The sequence below is a fragment of the Serinus canaria genome, chromosome 10 (genome assembly GCF_022539315.1).
Source record: "Serinus canaria isolate serCan28SL12 chromosome 10, serCan2020, whole genome shotgun sequence".
Taxonomy (NCBI): Eukaryota; Metazoa; Chordata; class Aves; order Passeriformes; family Fringillidae; genus Serinus; species Serinus canaria.
The window spans coordinates 14402290-14423720 of record NC_066324.1 but is presented as its reverse complement, the minus strand read 5'-3'; the positions used below and the strand labels follow the sequence as shown (position 1 = coordinate 14423720).

At 42.1% G+C, this 21431-nt stretch overlaps 1 protein-coding gene across 1 annotated transcript in view; it reads right to left on the bottom strand.

Annotated features, from left to right (window-relative positions):
* CHRFAM7A (CHRNA7 (exons 5-10) and FAM7A (exons A-E) fusion) overlaps nucleotides 1-19846 on the bottom strand; it is a 35692-nt gene extending 15846 nt beyond the window's left edge. The window contains exons 1-3 of the mRNA XM_050978425.1: nucleotides 19770-19846; nucleotides 18526-18665; nucleotides 1395-1439 (exon numbers count right to left, since the gene is read on the bottom strand). Of these exons, the coding sequence (XP_050834382.1) occupies nucleotides 1395-1439; nucleotides 18526-18665; nucleotides 19770-19824 (240 nt within the window). The 5' untranslated portion in view covers nucleotides 19825-19846. The remainder of the gene's footprint in view (nucleotides 1-1394; nucleotides 1440-18525; nucleotides 18666-19769) is intronic.
* Between the last annotated feature and the right edge of the window lie 1585 nt (nucleotides 19847-21431).

Genomic DNA, 21431 nt, shown 5'->3' with positions numbered 1-21431 from the left:
AACGAATAGCATTCATCATGCAGCTTTTGTGAAGTATTTACTGTATTTATTTTTGGCCTCTGCTTCTATATTTATCTCATTCATTTTTTACAATGAGTTTGTAACAAAACCAGACAAAAGATCTGAGTTGTGCACTGGTTTTTTTTTCCTTTAGCTTTACAGAAAATAGTTTTTTATGGTAATCTTCAATTACTTGGCTCTGTTCATAGTTCTTGGTTTCACAGTTCTCTAGCTAAGATACATGTGTTGCTCACAGCCATCTATACACAGCTTCTATCAACTGATCAACTGCTTCTTCTATTTTTTTCAGAAGTTTTACATGCATTTTCCCAGTAAGCTGCTTTACATGAACTTCTTGGTTGACAAATGTCACTAATTTTTTTACCACTTCATCTTTGTGTAATGTGGAAGTCCTGAGATGCCAGGATACATCTGGGTTTTTTTCCAAAGGCTGTCAATGTAAGCAAATAAACTGTGTGGGTTTAAGGCACTGAAAGCCGTGGCTCTGGTGGCTTTGGGTGACTCATCCTGAGGAGCTGCCAGAGCAGGGCACTCACACTCGTGGTGGCAGGGCCAGGACTGGCAGGCTGCATTCACTGCCAGCTGAAGGCATCCTGGATATCAACATATCCAATCATTTCCTATCCCAGCTTACATCAGGAGTTCCCATGGCCACGACACTGGAGCACAGGCTGATGCTGAGTGATGTAAATCCAAGGGCAGCAGAAAATTTAATAGTCATGGCTGCATTAGAGATCATGTTAAACAGATTTCTGGTTGCTCTGTTAGCCCTGTGTACAAAGTGCTCACCCATCCAGCAGGGCATGATCTGCTTCATTTTACTTTAACTTTAGAGCTACTGCTAAAGGAGCTGAAGCACCTTTAATTTGGATTAAAATAGCAAAGAGCTCAGGGTGCTTTGGTTAGTACCAATCTGTGTGATTAAGCAAGGTTCCTGCTATATCTTAGATCAAGTTTTAGATTTTTGATGCTGAACAGTATTGCCATGGAGATAGTGGTCAGATGAAATAGTCTGTCTGTATAAATACTAGATTTATATTCCCCTTTCTCTCAAGTTACTTTTTGTATTTAAGTATTTTGGGGATAATTACACAAAATACATTTAAGATATGTTGTATCATAAAATTCATTTAAGATTAATATTTAAGATATGTTGCTGATTATACACACATGTATATCAAGGAATGCAATGGAGAGGGATTTCAGGTAAAAACTTTTTTCAGATCATTTAGAATAATAGAATGACATATGCTTGCCTTAAGCTTTGCTTTGAATTTGTCTAGAACACCATTAATAGACAGTTAAAAACTCCTTACCAGATTAAACTCTAAAACTGGAGGGGAAAAACAAACATACTTTGTTTTAAAACTTACCATTTGTAGCCAAATATTTGTTGTTAATACTTGATTCTTTTCATCCTAGAGGGAAGGAGGAGAGGAAGAAGAAGAAAAACAAACCACAGTTTAGTATTATTTAGATAAAATAATATCATTAAATACATTTGGCTATTATAAAATAACCAGTTGTGCTAAAGTACCTTTCAAAGCAATGGGAATTGTTGCCACTCACTTATTGGAATGGAAGTTTTCACAGGAACTTTTTAATTTCAATTTCATATTACTGCAATCAGTTAAACTGTCTCCTGGGGATATCCTTGTGCCAGACTCTTCCCTGGGGCTCCTTCTTTCATAAAGAGTCTCCAAAAGCAAGGCAGATTACAGCAGGGGCTGCCTGTACCACCTTTCTTAGGAGCAGCCCTCTCACAAATTAATCTTACCCAGCAGACAGTAGAATAGGCAGGCAGTAGAAAAACAATGAGCAAAGTGTGGCTGAGCTCAGGTGAGGGGTGTTGGGGCCATTCTGAGGAGCTTCTTAACAGGCAAGTGGCACCACTTGGGTCAGTGGAGCTCTACAAAATGTGCTGCATCAGCTTTACCAGAAAACTTGTCAGGGCAGGGTATTATTATTCTGTGAAGGCCTTTCCCCTGCACTCCTGTGACTGATGTAAGTTCAGGTGACACAGCAGGCATCTTAATATTAATGCTGAAGTTGTAGACTTAAATTCTTCACTGCTCAGACACAGGAAAATATCAGTGACCTTTTTCTGTGGAGGTACCATATCAGCATCCACCTGGCTTGTGTGAAGCTAATGGAACATACTATATATGCAGTCAGTATTGCACATTTTCCACTCTGAGCACACAATCCCTGTCCCAACACCAGCCAAAGCTCCATTTACAGTCTGAGAAAGTGTCATAGGAAATTCAGTCACACGTACAGCCTCAACTGCCAGAGTTGTTCCTATGTCTAGACCTCTGAACTTAAATCTGTCACTCTTGAACTTAAATGCCAAAAAATGGCCAAAAATGTTAATCACATTTCATACTATAAAAACCCCCTTTTTAATTACACACTTTACTAAAGGTAAACTTTCCTCTTCTGTTCTCGTTTTGTGAACTACTAACCAAAAAGAACTCCTGAGAAACCTTTCATTGCAACCATTTTAGATCAGTACATTAGTAGGAAGTTACACAGCATGTAAAATCAAATACCCTGCAAGGGACAGTGGCATTTTTAAAGCAAGAGAAACCTTTTGAGGAGCAGCATCAGTAAATGTATGAAAGTGTTACTAGGCTGTGTGTGATCACAACTAAATGTACAACATAGAAAGATTTTAAATAAAGATGGCAATGTGCATGAATAAAGTCTACCATCATGCACACTCCTACCTTGCTTTGAAACAAAAAGCATAAAAAATATAAATAATCACAGACAACAGCTAGTCATTCAGCACTTTTCCTCTCTATTTTCTGCTTCATCGCCTCCATGAACCTTTTTTAAAACTATCTCAAGTGGGCAACTCATTTAAATGGCATCCTGGGAAAACAGGTCTCTAAGCATTTGGTTTCAGAAATCCATTATTAAGCTCCACTGAATCTGCATGGTGAAGGCATTGCTGAAGATGTCAGCCAGGCAAAGCAGTAATTAACTTGCTCTAGTAGCTGTTATTCTCTAGCCCTACAAACATCAATTTGGAACCTCTCTCAGCCTGCTTATAATGTTAGAGCACTACAAAACTAGTCTGCATGGGATCTTTAATTCATGAATGAAGAAACAATCTTTAAGAGGTCTTTCATCTCACCAGAACTAAAGTCTATTGAGAAGGGTTGCCAGCTCAGGGTGTGTAAAATCTACATGTTCCTAGTCATCACAGGCAATTTTATGTGAGATGGAAATACTTCCAATGATAACTTGTCCTCCAAAGTTCAGAAAGCTCTGTGTGCTGTCCCAGGTGAACATGACAAGTTCCTATAATGCAGTGTCCTGGCTCAGCACCTGAGCAAAGCTGAGAGCACCACTGCTGGGTGGTTTCTCTGCACAGCTATTACTGGCTACTCAGAGGTGCAGAGCAATTCAGAATCCATTATGTTGCAGGAAGCCTGTTTCAGGACTATTAGCTGAATGGCATGGTTAAATCCTGAGTTAAATTCCCAGTGTGATCTCTTTCTACTCATGAATGGCCCCAGCTTTAAATTAGTGATGTTTCAAAAAGTCCTTTTCAGCAGCCAGGGATTGTACTGAAGCTGGGCTGTTGCTGGTGCTTGAGCTGATGCTGTGCTGTGAGGATCTGCTGGGAGGGCCTGAGCCCACAGCACAGGCATGGGAACTATTTTCGGAGTGGCAGGAAGGAGCTCTACCATCAGTGCACATCACAGACCCAGGCCAGAGAGCTGCCACTGAGCACTCAAAGTAGCAGAACTGAGGGGGACAGCAGACTTTTAAAGCAGCTGTGCTGCTGGCAGCATGATTCAGCTGCCTGCCTCTGCCAGGCACATGGCAGAGCCACTACAGGTTGGCATGCAGGACACTCTGCAAGCATATTCTGAAAGCCAGGAGTTATTCTGAAATGTGATCTTTCACTCAAACCTAGCTCCAAGAGCCTGTTCTGAGAGCACTGACTCAAACATGACTTGTACTGTGAAGACAAGCCCTGAGTGAAGATGGCCCATGCTGTTCTCATGGTATTTCTTTCTGTTATTTGAAGCATTTAGAGCCTGAAAGAGGGTTACATATGAACTAAGTGATTTCCACTTGGATCACTATATTTAAGGTTCCATCAGTGTTTGAATCATAAATCCTGCCATTGCTCCTCAGATATAAAAACTTTACTGCCTGCCGAGGCTTGGTTTATGGCAGTGTTTTGAGTTTTTAATGCTGTTTATTGGAACAAACAGTTTCCAATGTTTTACTCATTATTGGATTGACTCATCCATCACTAAAGGAAAGGTTCTGATTTTAGAGGGTATGTCACTCTCTGTGGCCCAAGTGAAGCTGGTAGAAGGTGGGGCAGGAGACATCCTGCAGGGTTTCTCCCTGCTTAGGAGAGTATTTTGGACACTGTTTTAAAAGCTTCACAGCAAACTACATGAGCACTCTTTTCAACAGAGTTGGGCAGTACCTCACTGTAAAATGATGGGGTGGGCTTGAAATGCTTCAAAGAACTTCACCAGTTTTTGTCACTTCATTTTGTAAACACTCAGAGAACACTGTGTTTTGAACACAAAACCAAGGAAGTTCCTGTTACAAACACTTTCTGCTATAGAGGAGGGAAGAAAAATGGCTTCACATGTTGGAGAGTCTTCCCAACAGAGAATGAGACCATACACTGTATCAGGTTGGGATTGGTGTGGGTTTTCCTCCATACCAGCTGCTTTAATTTACTTGCTATTCAGGCAGTACTGGCCAAATGGCCCTGCTAATGGAGAGTTAGGTTCCCTTGGCACAGTGGGAGGCGGGTGGAGGCTGCTTTGGTCATCTCTATCCATAACTGCAGAGAGGACAGATGGCAAATTGCTACTGGACTGCTTGTCATGTTATTTTGTGGTAGAACAGGTAATGAAAGGAAAGTAGCTGACATCAGGAGACTTGAATAGTTCTTGAATCATTTTTTTGAAGATAGAGGTAATAACTTCTGCAAGTCTTTGAAGGAAATTGCACTGTCTCCATTCTTCCCGTTCCCACTCCTGGTTTTGTCTGTTTTTTCAATTTATACAATCCATCAGACTGATCACCTTTGGAAACACAGTTACCAGAGTCTCAAATTATCCTTCCCTTACCCTGTGCTCCTCAGAATATATAAAAAGAGAGAGAAACTTGATAATGCTTTGTGAAAGGTGTTAGCCTCGACATTATAAGCTCTGTAATGACATCTGTAGACTTTCAAATGGATTTCAGCACATGTAGCATCCACACTAGAAAAGCTACTGGGCAACTGCAAGGAGAAAATGAACTAAAATAAAGCTGCATGCCTAGAGAGTGGCATGCAGTGATGTGCAGCCCCTAGCAGGAAACACATACTTCCCAGGGACTAGCCTAAGGTGATCTCCTGACTAAAATCTATGAGCTGTAATTTCTGCACTTCAAATTTAGATTCTTTATTTTTATGTGGTTGAATCTCACCTAAATTACAGAAAAAGTTATGGCTCTTTGAACTGGACTTTAATTGCTTTCAACCTTAATAAAGACTTTGTAAGAACATTTTAAGACAACACTTGTTACACCACAATACTATGTTCCTGATTAGCACCCTCTAGCAAAACTGAAGCTAATAACTGTAGTCTGAAGTTAACAACACTCTGACAGCCAGTGAGAACATGCAAGACACTTTCTTTACTTTATGTGATTTTCACTTTTGTGTGCTTGAATGTCATCCTACTGGAACCAGCAGGTTAGTCAGTTCATTAGCTCTTATTGTCTCAGCACTTGCTCATTAAACATTCTCAACATTTTCTGATCCACAGTGTAAAATTACCTGTGCCTACTGACATTCCCCTCTGCCTCATTTAAAATCCTGTTATGTTCAACTTTTGCTTCACACTGCTTGGGGTTTTCTTCCTGTTCCTTTTTAGGGTCATGCCCTGATCTCACTAAACTATCAGCTGAAAAAGCCTGAATTCCTACAGGCTTAGTTAGTACTGAGACGATAGGCTGGAGGGTGAGTTAAGCACTCATAAACTGGCCAGGGGACAGAAGATGGCTGCTATGTCCATAATGGCAGGATGAATCCAAGATCCTCAAAAGTCACGGAGAGTAGTGAAAAGGCTGCACTTCCATCCCTGCTCATGGTGCTGGTGCACAGCAGCTCTCTGTGTGAGCAGCCTGCAGGAGAGGCCAGAGCAGTGTCTGCTTCAGCTCTACTCACCTGCAGCCCTGAGAGCACCACAGTGACCTCTCAGTCTTCCCACAGTAAGTCAGTGAGGGGGGTCTATTGGAAATATCCTCTCCAAGGTTAAAGCTATGCTTTTCTGTTAAAGGTGGCTCAGGGCTTCTTAGTCATGCAGACAAAATTGAATTTTGCAATCTTAGTGGTGAGGATAAAAATCAGTTACTTAAAAAAGCCATCCTGGTTCTTCTGCAGGGACACTGAAATGAAGACTGCCACTGCTGGCCAAGGACTACCCCTAATCACCCACAGGTGGGCTGGAGCTGCAGCCAGTGTTGATCTTGAAGAATGTAGTAGAGGGAATTAAGAAGTTTGGGGAGGTTTGTTTAGGAATAAAAAGCCAAACAAAAAGTTGTCAACGTGAAAAAGTGAAAGTTGTCAAAATGAAAAAGGTTGTTCAAGTAAAAGAAAGATGAAGAAATAGTCAGTGCACGTGATTTGTGACATAAAAGATTGGAATTCCTGATGCCTCTTTCCCACGCAACTTCCTTTTCACCATGAAAGGAATAGGCCAGTGCAATTACCCTTCACTTCTCCAGTGGTCAGCAATAGACCTTTTTATACAGTAAAATGGTTTTTACTCAGCTTACAGCACATATTCCCAATTAAGCAGAAAATGCTGTGTAAACAGTTATTACCACTGCAGAAATAATATTAATAATATTCCATGATCCAGCATGTGAGATTCAACACCAGGAACAGACAACAGAATGTTTCTGATGTTTTAAAAATAGGTGGAAATGACAGAAAAAATATTCAATAAAATGTAAGAAGTGGAAAATATAAATTTTCACTGTTGCACCACATTTTTGAGACCATTCAAAACTTAAACACACATTTTTATTTGGTGTTTTGACTTCTGCCATACCAGTGACATTTTTGTATAAAAGCAGACCTCTGGCATTTATGACTTAACCTTGTACTGCTACAGCCTCCTGCTGGGAGAGCCAGGCTCCTCCAAAACTACAGCAACTGCTGCAAACTGCTGTCCAGCCAGGGTTGAACTGCCCAGTCAGGATGCTTTGCCAGTTCTGCATGGCCTGGCCTTGGGATGTTAATGTAAAACCAGGGCCACTCCCTTTACATCAGCTGCTGATTTGCCCTGATTCTGTTGGTGCAGAGAATCCCTGGGAAGCTGGTCTTGGCTATTTTGTACTCAGCCCCCAGCTAGTGATGTTGCTGAGAGCTGAAGGTGTTCAGGACATCCCTTTCTTTCCCACATTCCACTGCAAAGCAAATTTAGCCTGAGGCACCTTCTCAGCTAGGATGAGACCTGCCTGACTCTTGCTTGCTGCTCAGACTCCGGCTGCTTCAGACCTTTAATGATAATTGCAGCTGTGCTCAGGATTTAGTTAAGTGCCTCCTGTAGCATTAAGGTGAGTTTTATAGTGAAATTTCCAAAATCCAGCCTGAAAATATCTTTACTACTTGGTGTGCTTCTTGCTATTTGATTCAATTTTTCCTAGCTTTTTTTAATCAAAGAATTAAACTATAAAGGCCAACCAAAATGTGAGTGGTTAATTAAAATGAAATTTGAAAACTTCTCTTCCACTGAGCTCTTAGGTTTATTCGATTTGTGATGGATGGCATACAAATGGCTCTTCATGCAGTCTGCATGCTGGAGGTCTTTGAAATAAAGAATGGCTTGGGAGACTTGCTCCTGACTGGGAAAAGTGGAGTTTGTTGATAGAGATAACACAGACTGGCACAGATTGCTGCCATTATCCATTTTCATTTTTTTGGAAAGGCGACTTTGGGCTATAGATTTAATGAGGAATAAGGCAATAAATGGCTATTCTGGGGTTGAGATACTTAATTGTTATATATGGGAAATAGGTAGAGTTTCCCTTTGTGAACACCTCCTCCTCCCATTAATTTGTGATACAGTGAATAAAGTTATTGAAGTCCCCTAATCTTTAGCATTTTCCTGGTTTGGAAAAGCATCCAGCAGCTGGGAGGGAGGGAATGGGAGAGGAAGAAAGGAAAGCTCCAGGTGTGATTGGTGGACAGGTGCCCTAGTTTACAGTTCTGGTCTCTGTTTAACACTTGAGCCAGTACGTATTTAATACAAGGTTTACTATGAGCTTACACATACAGTTCAGGCTTTAGTAACTGTAGAGTTTGACCTATGTGGAAGTCTGAAAAATCTGGAGATTTTCAGATGTGTTCTGTATGGATGTTAAAGCCTGGAGTTCCTCTGTCCTGTGCACTGTTCAGGTGTACATGGAGTGAAACAAAGTAGTGAGGAAGTAAATCTGAATACAACAAACAAGCATGCTTCTGCTTAGAGCTGAAGTTCTTAGAAAGTTGAAAAGTTTCTGAAGCTAAAATATTGCTAGAGCATTCTGTGCTGCTGGGATAGGACCAGATGTTCATTTTTGGCTTTTTAAATATCTCTTTTCTTCCTTAAAAATTAGAAAATACAGTTTGAATTTTACCGGGGTTAAGGTTGAGTTTGGACTATGAAATAGAGTCTAACTACTTTGCTTAACCTAATTCAGGTGAGCTTTGAGGGGGGTTGCTTGTTTTGGGTTTTTTTTTTTTTTTTTAACTTGTGCTGTTTGTGTCTGGAAAAGGCCAGCATTTTCTCCACACCAACTTGTCTTACATACTTTTGCAAAAAGCATTTGTTTTCTCCCCAATTTATTTATATTGCTTTAAAAGAAAGGCAGTTTTCTCAGATCACACAGAGGTCTCCCCAGATAGATGCAAATCCATCACAGCAAAAAGCTGCTGCAGAAAGAGCAGTTAAGAGTGACCTTAACTCTGAGCAGAGCATCTGTGTGAGGAGCCTTCCTAGGATAGAGGAAGCTCTTCATGTTCTGTTAGGTCTGAGAGCTGTGCTGCCACTGGCTGCACCAGGGCTTTGTCCTGGCAGAGGGCTGGAGAAGTGGCTTTCACCGAGTTCCAGGAAAAAGAAGTTGAGATTACAAATACGTGTGAGAGGCTCATGATGTACCATTTTTGTTACCATGGGGACGTAATTGTAACAGCAGTCTGTCTTTTTTTTTTCAGTACATCATTGTTAGCAAGAGATTGTATTTAGATATGAACACATTCATCTTTGCAAAGACAAGCAGGGATAAGGCATATGAAATGGCAGAGTACAGCATGACTAATCACATACATCAGCACATCTTGCATGAAAAAATATATTTTGAAGAGCAAGTTTCATTTTTCAAGTTACCTTATGAATTTCTGTGATTAATTGTAGGTGTTTCAGTTCAATTTTTGAATATAGCATAGAGCTTAAAGTGCAGTTAAATTTCTCACAAACATGCAAAGTAATAACTGTCTTCTGTTGCTTTATTTACAAATAATTCTTGATTCTAGTGTATTACTCCTGTTGAGAGGACTGAACCCTGCATTAGTGTTAAATACTGGCTCTAGGTGCTGATTACCATTGCCAGTCTAACAGACATAGGCATCCCAGCTCTGAACACATGCTGGAACCTGGGAACTACCAACAGTACCACAAGATAAGATCAAAGAATGGAGCCCCCATAGCCTCACTCATTACATGGTGTTAAAACCAGAGGGAATCAAAGCCTTTGAACTTGATTTATCTTCCTGGAGGTTAGCTGCAAAATGCTGAAATTGAAAGGTCAGGTTGTTACACTTCAATGTACCAGCAGACTGAAGTGGAAGGAAAGTGTGTGTGTTATTTCTTCAAGGAGAGAAGAGAACGTTATGGGAGAACAGGGAGCTGAACCCAAAGCTGTCTCTTCCTCTCCCTGTGTGTGATCAGAGCACACAGCTCCAGCCCCACTGCTGCTGGTGTTCATCTATCCTATTTTTGTGACTAACAGCATCAAAAATTTCCACACCTGACCAGAGCATATTTTCCATGATTTAGCAGCAGCCAAAACCTCTGAGGAATGCCAGAGCCACAGAGGCATCTTACACAGCCACAAGGAATGGCTCTGTGCACTACAAGTGGACATAGGTAAAGCCAGCTTCAGAGGATCAGATAGCAAAATGCTATTACTCATCCCAGGCAGTGTCTCTAACTACATCCTACCTCCATCTTCCCAAGTGTAGGAAAATTAGGCAAGGAGGAGTTGCTCTAAAATTTCTGTAAAATGTAACATTACCCATTATCTTGGATGTTTTGGGCTCTCTGGTCAATCTAGGATACAGCACAGACATCACCATGACAATTAAATACTTCCTGGGGAAGGGCAGAGTACAGAATGCATTGCTGAATGTCTCTGCAACTCTTGACACAGAAGCATTGCTAAGACACTTCAATAACTTGAGAAGATGAGTCCTATTACAGAGCTTCTACTTATTCCTTACCCATCCTCTGATGGACACATTTGAGAGTCCTCTTGAGGGTCTTTCTTTCCTGCTTTCCATGAAAATCCATACTGTCCCCACTTCTCTGGTATGCCTGTAGAGAGTCACTTACAGAGGCACTGAGAAACTGAGCTTAGCTGAGAGGAATGCTTTGATGGAAATCAGCTGTAGCTCTGTTTCTTCACAAATGCAACTGGCGTCATGACTGAAATGTCAGAACACCTACATGGTCCTTCAGGCTGCTTTTCCACAGCACAAAAGAGCAAATTCTCCTCTGTGAAAAGATTATTTCTGTCTGTGGGGACAGAGATGGAGTGAGCACTCCAAAATTCATTAAAATGCTCATCTGAATTTCTCGAGCTCTGTGTCAGTGCTCATTACTTTTTCTGTCCTCATTGTTGCATTTAGTAGTTTTGGAGATGGTGGGTAAGAGGCCTTATTCCTTCCTTCCTGCTTTCCTCTCAAACCCTAAACCAGCACACCTGTGTAGTTACTGAGAGTTATTAAGGGATGCTGAGCACAGAAATGTGCAAACACTTCTGACTGAATGCAGAAAACAAGCCAATAAAAGTGCAAAGTAGCAGTGCTGTGTGATTAAACATGTGCGTGGGTCCCCCATGTCTGCACAGGGTTATTGATCATCTTCCCTTCAGGGGAGTTTTTTATGAGGAGCACACAGGGAATGAGGAGACAGGATTATAAACCATGCAAATGTGGCCTCGCATCCCTACCAGAAGATTTGGGAGAGATGAACTGGATGAATATCATATTCCTATCTTGCTGCCAATGAGTAGCACGTGGCTTCACAGTTTGTTGTTGTTGAAGCCAGGGTTACCAGCCTTTCCTTTTTTCAAATCAAATTCTAGTTGCAGTAACAGGCATGAAAATGCAAGCAGAAGTGAAGGTTAAATCTGAATAGACATTTACTTCAGGCTGCTTCTGGTTATTCTTGGAAAATAAATCTTTTAATTTTGAATAAATTAAAAATAAATTGGTTAACACAGTAAAGTAAATTAATTAAGTAATTAAAATTCTAAGTGAATTTTAAAATATTTCTTTTTCTATATAAGTGCTTGTACAAATAGGCTCCCTGCTGCCTACCCATTGTGAGGTCTGTCTTTCTTCCTTTCTTTCTTTTCCATTTTCGTAACTCACATATATTTAGATTGGGTACAGTTGGATTGTTTAGTAGTCTATTTAGGCTACTGAATATGGTGAAGAGTTCAGGACAAACTGAAGAATTCACATCTGTATCATCTAAATTTGAAGTAATTAACATTTGAAGTAATTAACATCTGAATGTATTTATGTTAATATGCTGCTCAGAGATACAGAATTGTTTGCTTCCAATCCACTGACAATACTTTGTTCATGTGCTGTCAGCAATATTAGATCTAAATGACTGGAAACTTTTGATAGCGTGTGCTTTGCTGAGAGAAAAACAGGCACTGTATCCACAGGGCACTGAGAATGCAGAGTTTCCTGAGCAGAAACAGGACAGGAACAGAAATACCACATTGCTTTAGCAGCATTTCTGCCTTCCCTTGCCATCATCCCCAAAATTGCCGTAGCACATTCCTGCCAACTTAAAGACCCACACAGATCACACCACAGCAGTGGGGCTGGGGCCGTGATGGTTACTTGGGAGTTGCTTTTCCCCACATAATTCACCCAGCCCACAGCATCCTCCCACAGCACTTCCAGAAGCCTTCCCAGAAAAGAAATGTGTTCAGCAGGGGCAGCCACCTGCATTTGAACTCCCTCCTCATGCATGGTGACACTGCAGTCAGAGGCAAACCAAACCCAGGAGAGGAACCAAGGCAGCTCCCCTCGTTCTGTGCACAGCAGAAGAGGCTTTCCCAAGGAGCAGCAGGTTTGTGGAGCAGGTAGCTGCTCTGTGGGAGCAGAGACCAAACCATGCACCCAGGGCTGTTCCTGGGCTGGGACAGCCGATGGCTCTCCCAGGAAAGCAGTGGCAGGGAAAGCATCCAGCAGCCCCAGGGCTGGGAATGCTCAGCTAGCACTGGTACTGCAGGGGTCCAGATCCTCCACTAGCCAAGGACTAGATAGCACTGGTACTGCAGGGAGCCAGATCTTCCACTAGCCAAGGACAAGAACATTTATGAAGAAATACAGGTCTTTCCATTTTTCCAAGCAAATTACCACAGATCACAACAAGTTGATCCATATTGGTCAAAACAAAACATGTGAACTTGTGTATCAAATAGTGACATCCTCTTTTGTCTCGTACTTGAACATGACAGTCTTTTTAAAAAAAGGAACAACTCTGAATATTACAAGGAATATATTCATTTCAGCCCCAAACTTCTGTAAATGAAAAGCTTTGTATAAGAACAAGTATTATCTAGATCTGACTCCCAGGAATTACATCTTGCACTGTAATTTTGTTTCATTCGCTGATTACTGAGGACTACTAAAAATTACTAGATGATGTGACTTTGCAGACTCTGTTGTCCTAGTAAAAGGCCCTGTGTAAAATGTGAAAGCTTTATGTGGTGGTCCCTGTGCTCTACAGCAGTGTCACAGAGGAATCTGTTTCCTAGCACCTTAGCCATGCTTTTCACAGGAAGGTTACAAGCACTTTTCATCACAACTGACACAGAAGTAGATGTTTAGTCACTTTTTAAGTTAATGGGGCATCCATACCAATGCAGTTAGAAAACAAAATATGAGGTACTGAGTTTTTATTATTCAAACTGATTATTTATATCACAAAGAATAAGAAAAATGTCTGAGAAACTGCTTCACTTTAATCATATTAGAAAGAAAACCCTCACAAACAGAAAAACCCCAGCTGATTCGTACACAAAAAAGTTCCAAACATCTCTCCTGTGGAACCAGAAAGCAGAATACAAGTTCTGATTTTCACATACAATGGACATTTCTAATGTCCTCAAGTGAACTATTATCAGGAGGGTTTTTTATAGCCTTTAGTCAGTCCTCTTTTCCTTCCTGCAAACTGCTTTTAATTAGTGTACATTCATTGCTTCCCATTCCATCCTACACATCCTCCTGTGTTTAAAATATCTTTCCAGATCTAAACACTGTTTGAGGAGACTAACTAAAATGCTGACAGAAAAGTTAAAAAATCCAGGAGATCTTTAGAAGCACAGGAAAGATGGGCAAATATCACAGAAATAAGGTTGCAGTTTCTCTTAGTATGTTAATATCTCACCACAGCAGGGTAGGGAGAGTTGGTGAAGTAGGGCAATTATAAGAATATATTTTAGACTCTTGTCTGATCTGTTCTTCAGATTTCATGGAAAAATAGAATACTCTGTTTTCTGTTATAATCCAGTAACTTTCATGCTATTAAACTAAGTAAAAATATCAGAAGGCATATCCCAGCACCTTTCCAGTTTTCTAAACTCTCAGGAATAAATTATGGTGGGATGGAAATGGCTGCAAGATGAAAGTGCAAACAGCTTCTCCCTTTAGCATGGTGGGGAAAAAAGTTCAAGCAGCAAACTGAGAAGAAAATAAAGCTCAGAGAGATATTTTCTAATGAATGCTAAAATTAAAAGAATAATGCAGATCTGATGAGCTTCTGCCACAGCCATTGTTTGCAAAGAGGCTGCTGAGGTCTGATAAACAGCTTAAGAACTTCATTAGCACCATTTTTCAATGAGCCTCTTGATTTGGTTGGTTCTATTCATTTTCCAGATTTAAATTTCTTTTTTTTCTTCTTTTTTTCCCCTTTTTTGGCGGACAAGATGTTTGTTTTATAGTCTTTCTTTACAGAAGCTGTTATGCTTCTTTGAATGACAGCATAATTTTCTTTTCAAAATTTCAAGATATTTGACATTACTGTCTTGCCCAGTGGGTCTGGGGTGTTGGATTGCAAATACTGAATTGCAGATCCTTATGGAGAGGCTTTGCAAAGCCTTGTATGTAAGTCATTGTAGTCAGCTGGATCACTTCACTGTGTAAAACAAAACAAGGACAAAAGCCCTTGAACATATAAAACTAAGTCATGCAAGTAACCAAGGGCAATGTAGGATAAGCAAACTTTGACTAAGTTCAGATAAATGTAAGAAAGTTTGCATGCTTTCATTTATCCTTTGGTCTGCACAAGTGAGTTGAACAGCCTAAAGGAACAGGATTTCCTTTGAGATTCTGCTGCTGCTTACTACATACAAACAACTATTCAGTGCTTTTCTTTCCCCTAACCAGAAATTTTTAAAAAAGGGAACAGGAGAAACTGGAAAATAAGCAAAAACTGTTGAGTAGTAAATTATTTAGTTAGCCAGCAAGTGTCTTCAAGAACCATGAAAGATTCCTAAGTAGTCTTATGCAATATAAGTAAGAATTTGAATATTCATGTAGATAAGTAGCTTAATTCAACTTTCTTAAATAAATTATTAAATGTTGATTCTAAAAAATTAACTAATTTATGATCAGAGTAGACCAAAATGGTCACACTCATACCCACCAAAATATTTGTCACCGTGAGTCTTGTTAAGAAGTCACAAGCTAAGATATTGATCCAGCATTCTCCCAAGTTTTGCAACTTGAATCAGAGATAGAACTCACTTGTGTTTTTTGAAACATATGACATGTTAAGTGAAGAACCACCACAGGTAGTTTTATGAGCAGTTTAAGCTAATCTAAACCCAAAGTACAGGTTATGTAGAGAACTGACCCCTCAAAAAAGGATAAGGTAACTCTCACTCAGAGAGGCAGTGGTGCAAGCCAAAGCTGTGGGATCATGAGCCCAGAACTCAGATTTCTTCAGCAGCAAAGGCTGAGATCAGCTTAGGACACTCCCAAAGTGCTGCCCCAAGTTCCATATGGAAAGCTGGTAACAATTCTAGATTCCAGACAGAAAGCTGAAAACCTTATACATTGAGAGTGAACCATTGACAGCCCCTGAAAGAAAGAGTTCTGACATGTGGGTTTACCAGGATTTCATTCTCCAGCTTTCTGCTATGTTATTCAGAAATATACACACCTTGCTGCAAATGGTCAAGAAATCTGGGATACTTCACCAAAAGTATCTTTTATTGTTAGTATTATTTTCCTGAATGAAAGATGTCTCATTTTTTTTCTAGAACTGTTTTGTACCGTTCCCAAGTTAAAAAATAGGAAGTTATGCTTAGATGTTAGGAAAAATCTACCATGATGGTAGTGGAATACTGACTGCCCAGGAAGGTTGTGGAAACTCCTGGACAGGAGCCAGGAAGGCTGTCAAAGTGGTCAGCACTTGACTGGACACAGTCCTGAATAACATGACCCATTTAAGACATCTTTGCAATAGGGGGGTGGACAAGATGACCTCCAGAGGCCCTGTCCAAACTAAAATAAGATTGTGATTTTTCCTACTCATTTAGGTAGCAGTAAAAATTGTGTTTGAACTATCACTGTATACCTCAGTGTATTCCAGTTCTCCATGCTTGTGTCTCAGAGCAGTCATTTGCAGTATAAATTGTGACCACTTAATTTGTAAGGTTTCATCTTCTGACTTTTGGGAATGAAATACCCTCTGATACTTTCTCTGAATTGTATTACCTTACAGTTATACAGATATGTCTATTGTTAAAATGCTAGGCTGGGCACAATCCTCACACCCTCATGCTCCCTGCATTTGTTTTTCTATGCCATTCACTATTCTGTATGAGATGTAGCAGAGTAGGAGAAGCACTGCTGCTGTGTCTATTCCTAATAGGCAGTGGCTGAATGTTCTCCTCTGATATTATTATTTAGAGGGATGTTACAAGAGAAAACAACACTGTTAGAAGGTATTTACCTCCATACAGTGTTTCAAAATGTGGTGGCTGTAATTTTTTTCAGTGTGGAAATTATATCATATCGGTATATTTCAATAATCTGTTTTTCAAAACTATATATGCTGGAAAGTTTCCTAAGCCTAAGTTAGGTTAAGATTCCATGCCAGCACTGAAAAAAATACCAGAAAAACAGAAGCCAAAGACCAGTTTTATGTGCAGACTGAGGGGTCTCCATGAGGTGAGAAGCAGAGAAAAATACATAGCTTATCTACAGCCTATTCTTTATTTTTACTGACATTGTGCTGAAGCTATGACCATCCATTAGCCCTTTTTCCTCTCCTTCCTCTAAGGTATGCTGTAGTCTTTTTTTCTTAAGATTTTTCTTTTTGAAGTCCACTCTTTCAAACCTCTTACTTTCCATTTTGCATCCCATCCTCTTCCATCTAAATTCCACATCTCTTCTGAATTCTTTTGCTGTACCTCAGGCCTACCATGTACTCCTACTTCTTCTCTAAGTACTCCCTTAGTTTCCTAGTTCTTCTCTGCAGTAATATCCACAAACTGCATTTTTCTCATGCTGCCCCTGCTATTCTTCCCCATTTAGAAGCATTTTGTATAATTTACTATGCCAGCTTGCATTCTCATTAGACAATTAATTAATTCTATTTTCTAGTGAACTCCACTAAGCTGGGGCAATTGGCACTTACAGATCCCTCATTATGTATTACTGATACTAGCATACATATTAATGTACAATACCATTAAAGAAAAACATATCTGAAACCATGGGGTAGAAAATTTCTAGTTTTAATAGGTTAGAAGTAGAAATACAAGGTAGGGAACATCCATGGTATTTAGAAAATATTTCAGATACCGTCTCCCTTTTCCTCTCAGCAAAGTCAGAGTGGAATGGAAGAGACTTCACCTAAGGAATAGCAGCAACCAGGATCCAGCCTGGCTCAATCTGTTCTGGCAGGGATTTGATGGATTGGCTCTGGAGAGGTCTAATTCCCAATTAGACTCAGTGGCTATCAGCTGAGAAGCCATTAAAGTGAATATATAAACTACAGGAAAGTGTGGTGGTGACATGTTTTGTTTCTAGCTTGTTAAACCAGTAATTGTTATTGCAAGTAGCTGTCATTCCCACCAGCATTTGCTTCTTGTTGACAATGAAGAAAACTCATTTGTTTTATAGCATGAAGCTTAATTTACTTCATGGTTGATTTCTTTCTTTGGCTGTCAATCCCAGGTCTCGGAGAAAGAAATGCAGTGAGTTTTATGGCAAGCAGAATGAGCTGTAACTAAACAGCCAGTTAAAATACCTAAGGGTTCTGACTGTGAAGTGTGGTTCATGACAGGATCAAAAGCTCCCTTTTGAATCATATTAGTCAAGACAGCCAGCCATTGACTGCAACCAGATTGGCTAGTGATCTGTGGATATTTTCCTTTCATTTTGTATGGGTTTTAGTTAAATTTGACAACTCCAGAAGAAATTAACTCTCTGTCTTGAACTTCAGGCATCTGATGGGAAGATAATGGAATTCTGAGGTTAAGTACATTTTTAAGACTTGAACTTCCTTATTAGTTGTCATAGCTAGTTGAATTCAGTAAAAACAAATATTGTAAAACCACTTATATGCTGAGTTACATCTCTGTGCCACCGTGACAGAGTGAAGCTTAAATTAGCAAAAACACCCTGCAGTGCATTGTACAAGCACAGCACAGGAATTCCTATTGATATACCAGTCAAGTGTGGTTGTAAATACAGTAGCTATTTAAGCATATAGAATGTAGCAATCTTGTCCACATACCAAAGGAAATAACACAACTTGGGTTTTGGTCAGGATTTCCTTTCCCCTCCATCTTCCAAAATAGGCAGCTTTTAAGTGACCACCAGAAATCAAAAACTTTGGTTTTGTAAATCCTTCCCAGACTATACTACTTGTTGGTTCTAAGGACAGTTAAGGATTCGAAAGGCAAAGTGTGCATTTTGAGCTCCCCTTGAAATATTTTCTAATGCTAAAAATGTTGGGAATTTCTGAAAAGAGATCTAAGAAATAGGTAAATTGTACTTCTACATTTAGGTCTTTAAAGATGCAGACAAAATTTGACATTGTGTCTTGAATTAGTTGTGCTTTCCAGTTTCTTGTAATCTTCCTTTACTATCTCAATTGTCCCTTCTAGGAAGGGAAAATCCACCCTTTAAAACAGTTTCCTAGAAGGTTACAGACTTACCACATCCATGATCTGCATGAGGCTGAGAGTGAAATAGACAGTGAGTGGCTGGGAATCATTTGCGACTGGTCGCTCCAACGGATTGTAATTTTTCAGCAGCTCCTTGTAAAGCTTCCTTTGGAATTCTCCTTGCAGAGATTCTTTGGGCACAGGAATAAAAAGATAAATAATAAGGATTCTACATCAGAAAAAGCTCAGGCATGCTTTTTCACTCCTATCAGAATATGTATCTATTATTACACCTGCTGCATTCCCAGAAAAAATGTCGCTGTATTTAAAATAGTTCATTAGCTACTGCAACAAAATCACAAATGTTCATCCCAGCCTATAAGGGGGATTGCCTCTTCGATCATTTCTTGACTGGCCAGGAGTGATACATTCTAAATGCTAATGGTGCTTTCTCAATGTATACACCCTTCGGTCCCGCAGCAAGAAGTGATGAAGCGGAAATAGAGTAGCTGTGATTTTACACCTGTCCTGACATAGCTATAACCAGAAAAGCAGAACAGAAATACAGCAGAAGGCATCAGCAAGACAATGGGAGAAAAATGGCCACAGGTTAGACTGAGCACTGCTCTCGGGCTGCTTCAGACAGAGAACTCTTTGGGGCAAGTACACTCCTCTTTGTTCTCTGTTCATGCAGTTATAAATGAACTGAGGTACGGTGTTCCTGGCAGAGATGATAGACACCACATTACTATACATGCTAATATTTGGGGATCTCTGTTCTTTTTACACTTCAAATCCAGGGAGGATGCTTATTCTGCCGTCTTTCTGTGGAGAGAAGGAGCAGGTCTACATGAATGGAGCAGAGTAGACCACGGACAGAGGCAGTTTTCGAATGAAGGGGAATGTGCGACAGGGTAGGAACAGGCTCTCTGGATGTGAGACCTCCCTGTCCCACTCCAGACCGACCTCCCTCTTCCCGATATTCTCGTCCCCAACTCGCCACAAAAAGCCGCAGCCTCTGCCCTGGGACATCCACCATTTAAGTCCCTTGGCAGAGTTCGGTCCCCCATCCCCACCGTCATTCTCCCGTGTCTCTTCCCGGCAGGTCCCAGCGCCGGCCAGCCCTCAGCGCGGCCCGGGACGGGGGCGAGCCCCCCGCAGCGGCGAGGCTGGCAGAGGGCAGGAGGGGACGGCCGGGGCCAGAGAGCCGCCGTGCCGGGAGCCCCCGGGGCTGCCCCGACCCACCCGCCCCGCCGCGGCTCCCGGCGCTGCCCGCGGGGCCGGCGCCCACTCACCGCGCACGAGCCCCGCCGCCGCCAGCAGCCACACCGCCAGCTCCTGGAGGCCCATCCCGGGAGAGCCGGCGCTGCGAGCGACGGACACGCCAACAGCAGCGGCGGCTTCTCCCGCCGCCGAGCCCCGCCAGCCCCCAGCCGCGGATCCGGGCCGCTGGGAGCCGCCGGCGCCCTGAGCACCTCTGGCAGCTCGGCCCCTTCCTGCGCCCGCACCGGAGCTCGCCCTACGGCGCCGCCGGCCCGGGCGGAGCGGAGGGATGCTGACGGCCCGCCTCCCCGACCTGCCTCTCGCCTGATGGATTTCCCTCCCTTCCCTAATCCTCGAGCGTCTCCGGGCCGGCGGGGAGGGAGCGGAGCCGCTCTCAGGCTGCTGCTGCAGCAGGAGCGATGCGGCGCGGCTGGGCGAGGGGGCCCCGGCATTATAGAGCCGAGAGCGGGGGCGGCCCCCTCCCCTGCCGGGCAGCCGCGCCCGCCCGCACCCGCTGCCCTCCCCGAGCCCGCAGCGGCACCGCGGGGAGCCCCGGCTGCTCTGGGCGGGAGAGCAGGGGTGGGGGAGCCGGCCCGACCGCCCCGGGGAGCACACCCTGCCCGCGGTGCCCCAAAAGCCAAAGGGCATCAGCCGCCGTCGAGCCCCCCACCGCTCCCCGGCCCTCCTCGGCAAGGGTCATTCTCCTTCACCATCGGCGGCGGCTGCTGCTGTTCTGGGAGGCGTGAATTAGTTCAAAGGGCAGCAGAGTGCCCCGAGTAGGATAACCTCTGCCGGGGGCGAGGAGGGCAGCGGAAGGGGAAGGCAGCCAGGGCACAGACCAGGGCAGGGCCAGTCCTTGCTGGCCTCAGCCAGCAGCTTGGCTTAGGTCACATCTCGGGGTGGAGAGCAATGCTACAATGATATTGCACACGTGGCTGTTAAATCCCCAGCAGACATGCATGGCTGGGGGCTCAGGTGCTGGATGTTTTGTCTAGATATGGGGAAAAAAGCCATGGCCAAGGGGCATTGCCTTTAGTGCCTAACAAATACATGACAGTAAAATGGTGGCTGATCTCCTGCCTGGTACAGGTATAATGCACCACAGATGGAAAGCAGGCCTAGAAAATTCAGTGCATTTTGTTGATCGTCTGGTTCCTGTCTGCAGCTCTAAGTGCAATTTTGACACTTATTTCTTTCAGTCCAAATCCCTGCCCTTCAAATCCAATTGCTACATTAAATGAATGTCCTAGGCAGCTGCACTTAAGAATGGTATTGAAGAATGTTGTCATTTGCAAGGGGTAACTAAGTGGTTGTTTTTCAAATGACCATCAAACAGCAGTTTATTTAGCCCATGTTAATTTTCAGCTTTAAAAATCCAGGTTATCTCTTTTGGTTGAAGCACTGACCTAATTTCTGTAGCTACTGTTTAAGTATTTTTAAATATTGAGCACAAAAGCAGATGCATCTTGGGGCAACCTGAGTAGTTCAGCAATTGGCACATCATGTGTTCCAGCTGTCACATACAGCAGGACTGAAACCTTCCCCGTTTCAAATGAGCCAACATGCCAGACAACTTTACCAAGGGGTAGTAGAAACCAGCAAGTGGTAAAGCTAACTCCCCAAAAGCCAAGTAATAGCTGGTGGTTTCTTGGGTTTTAGTTGGGTTTTTTTTCCATAAGATATTGACCTTTTTG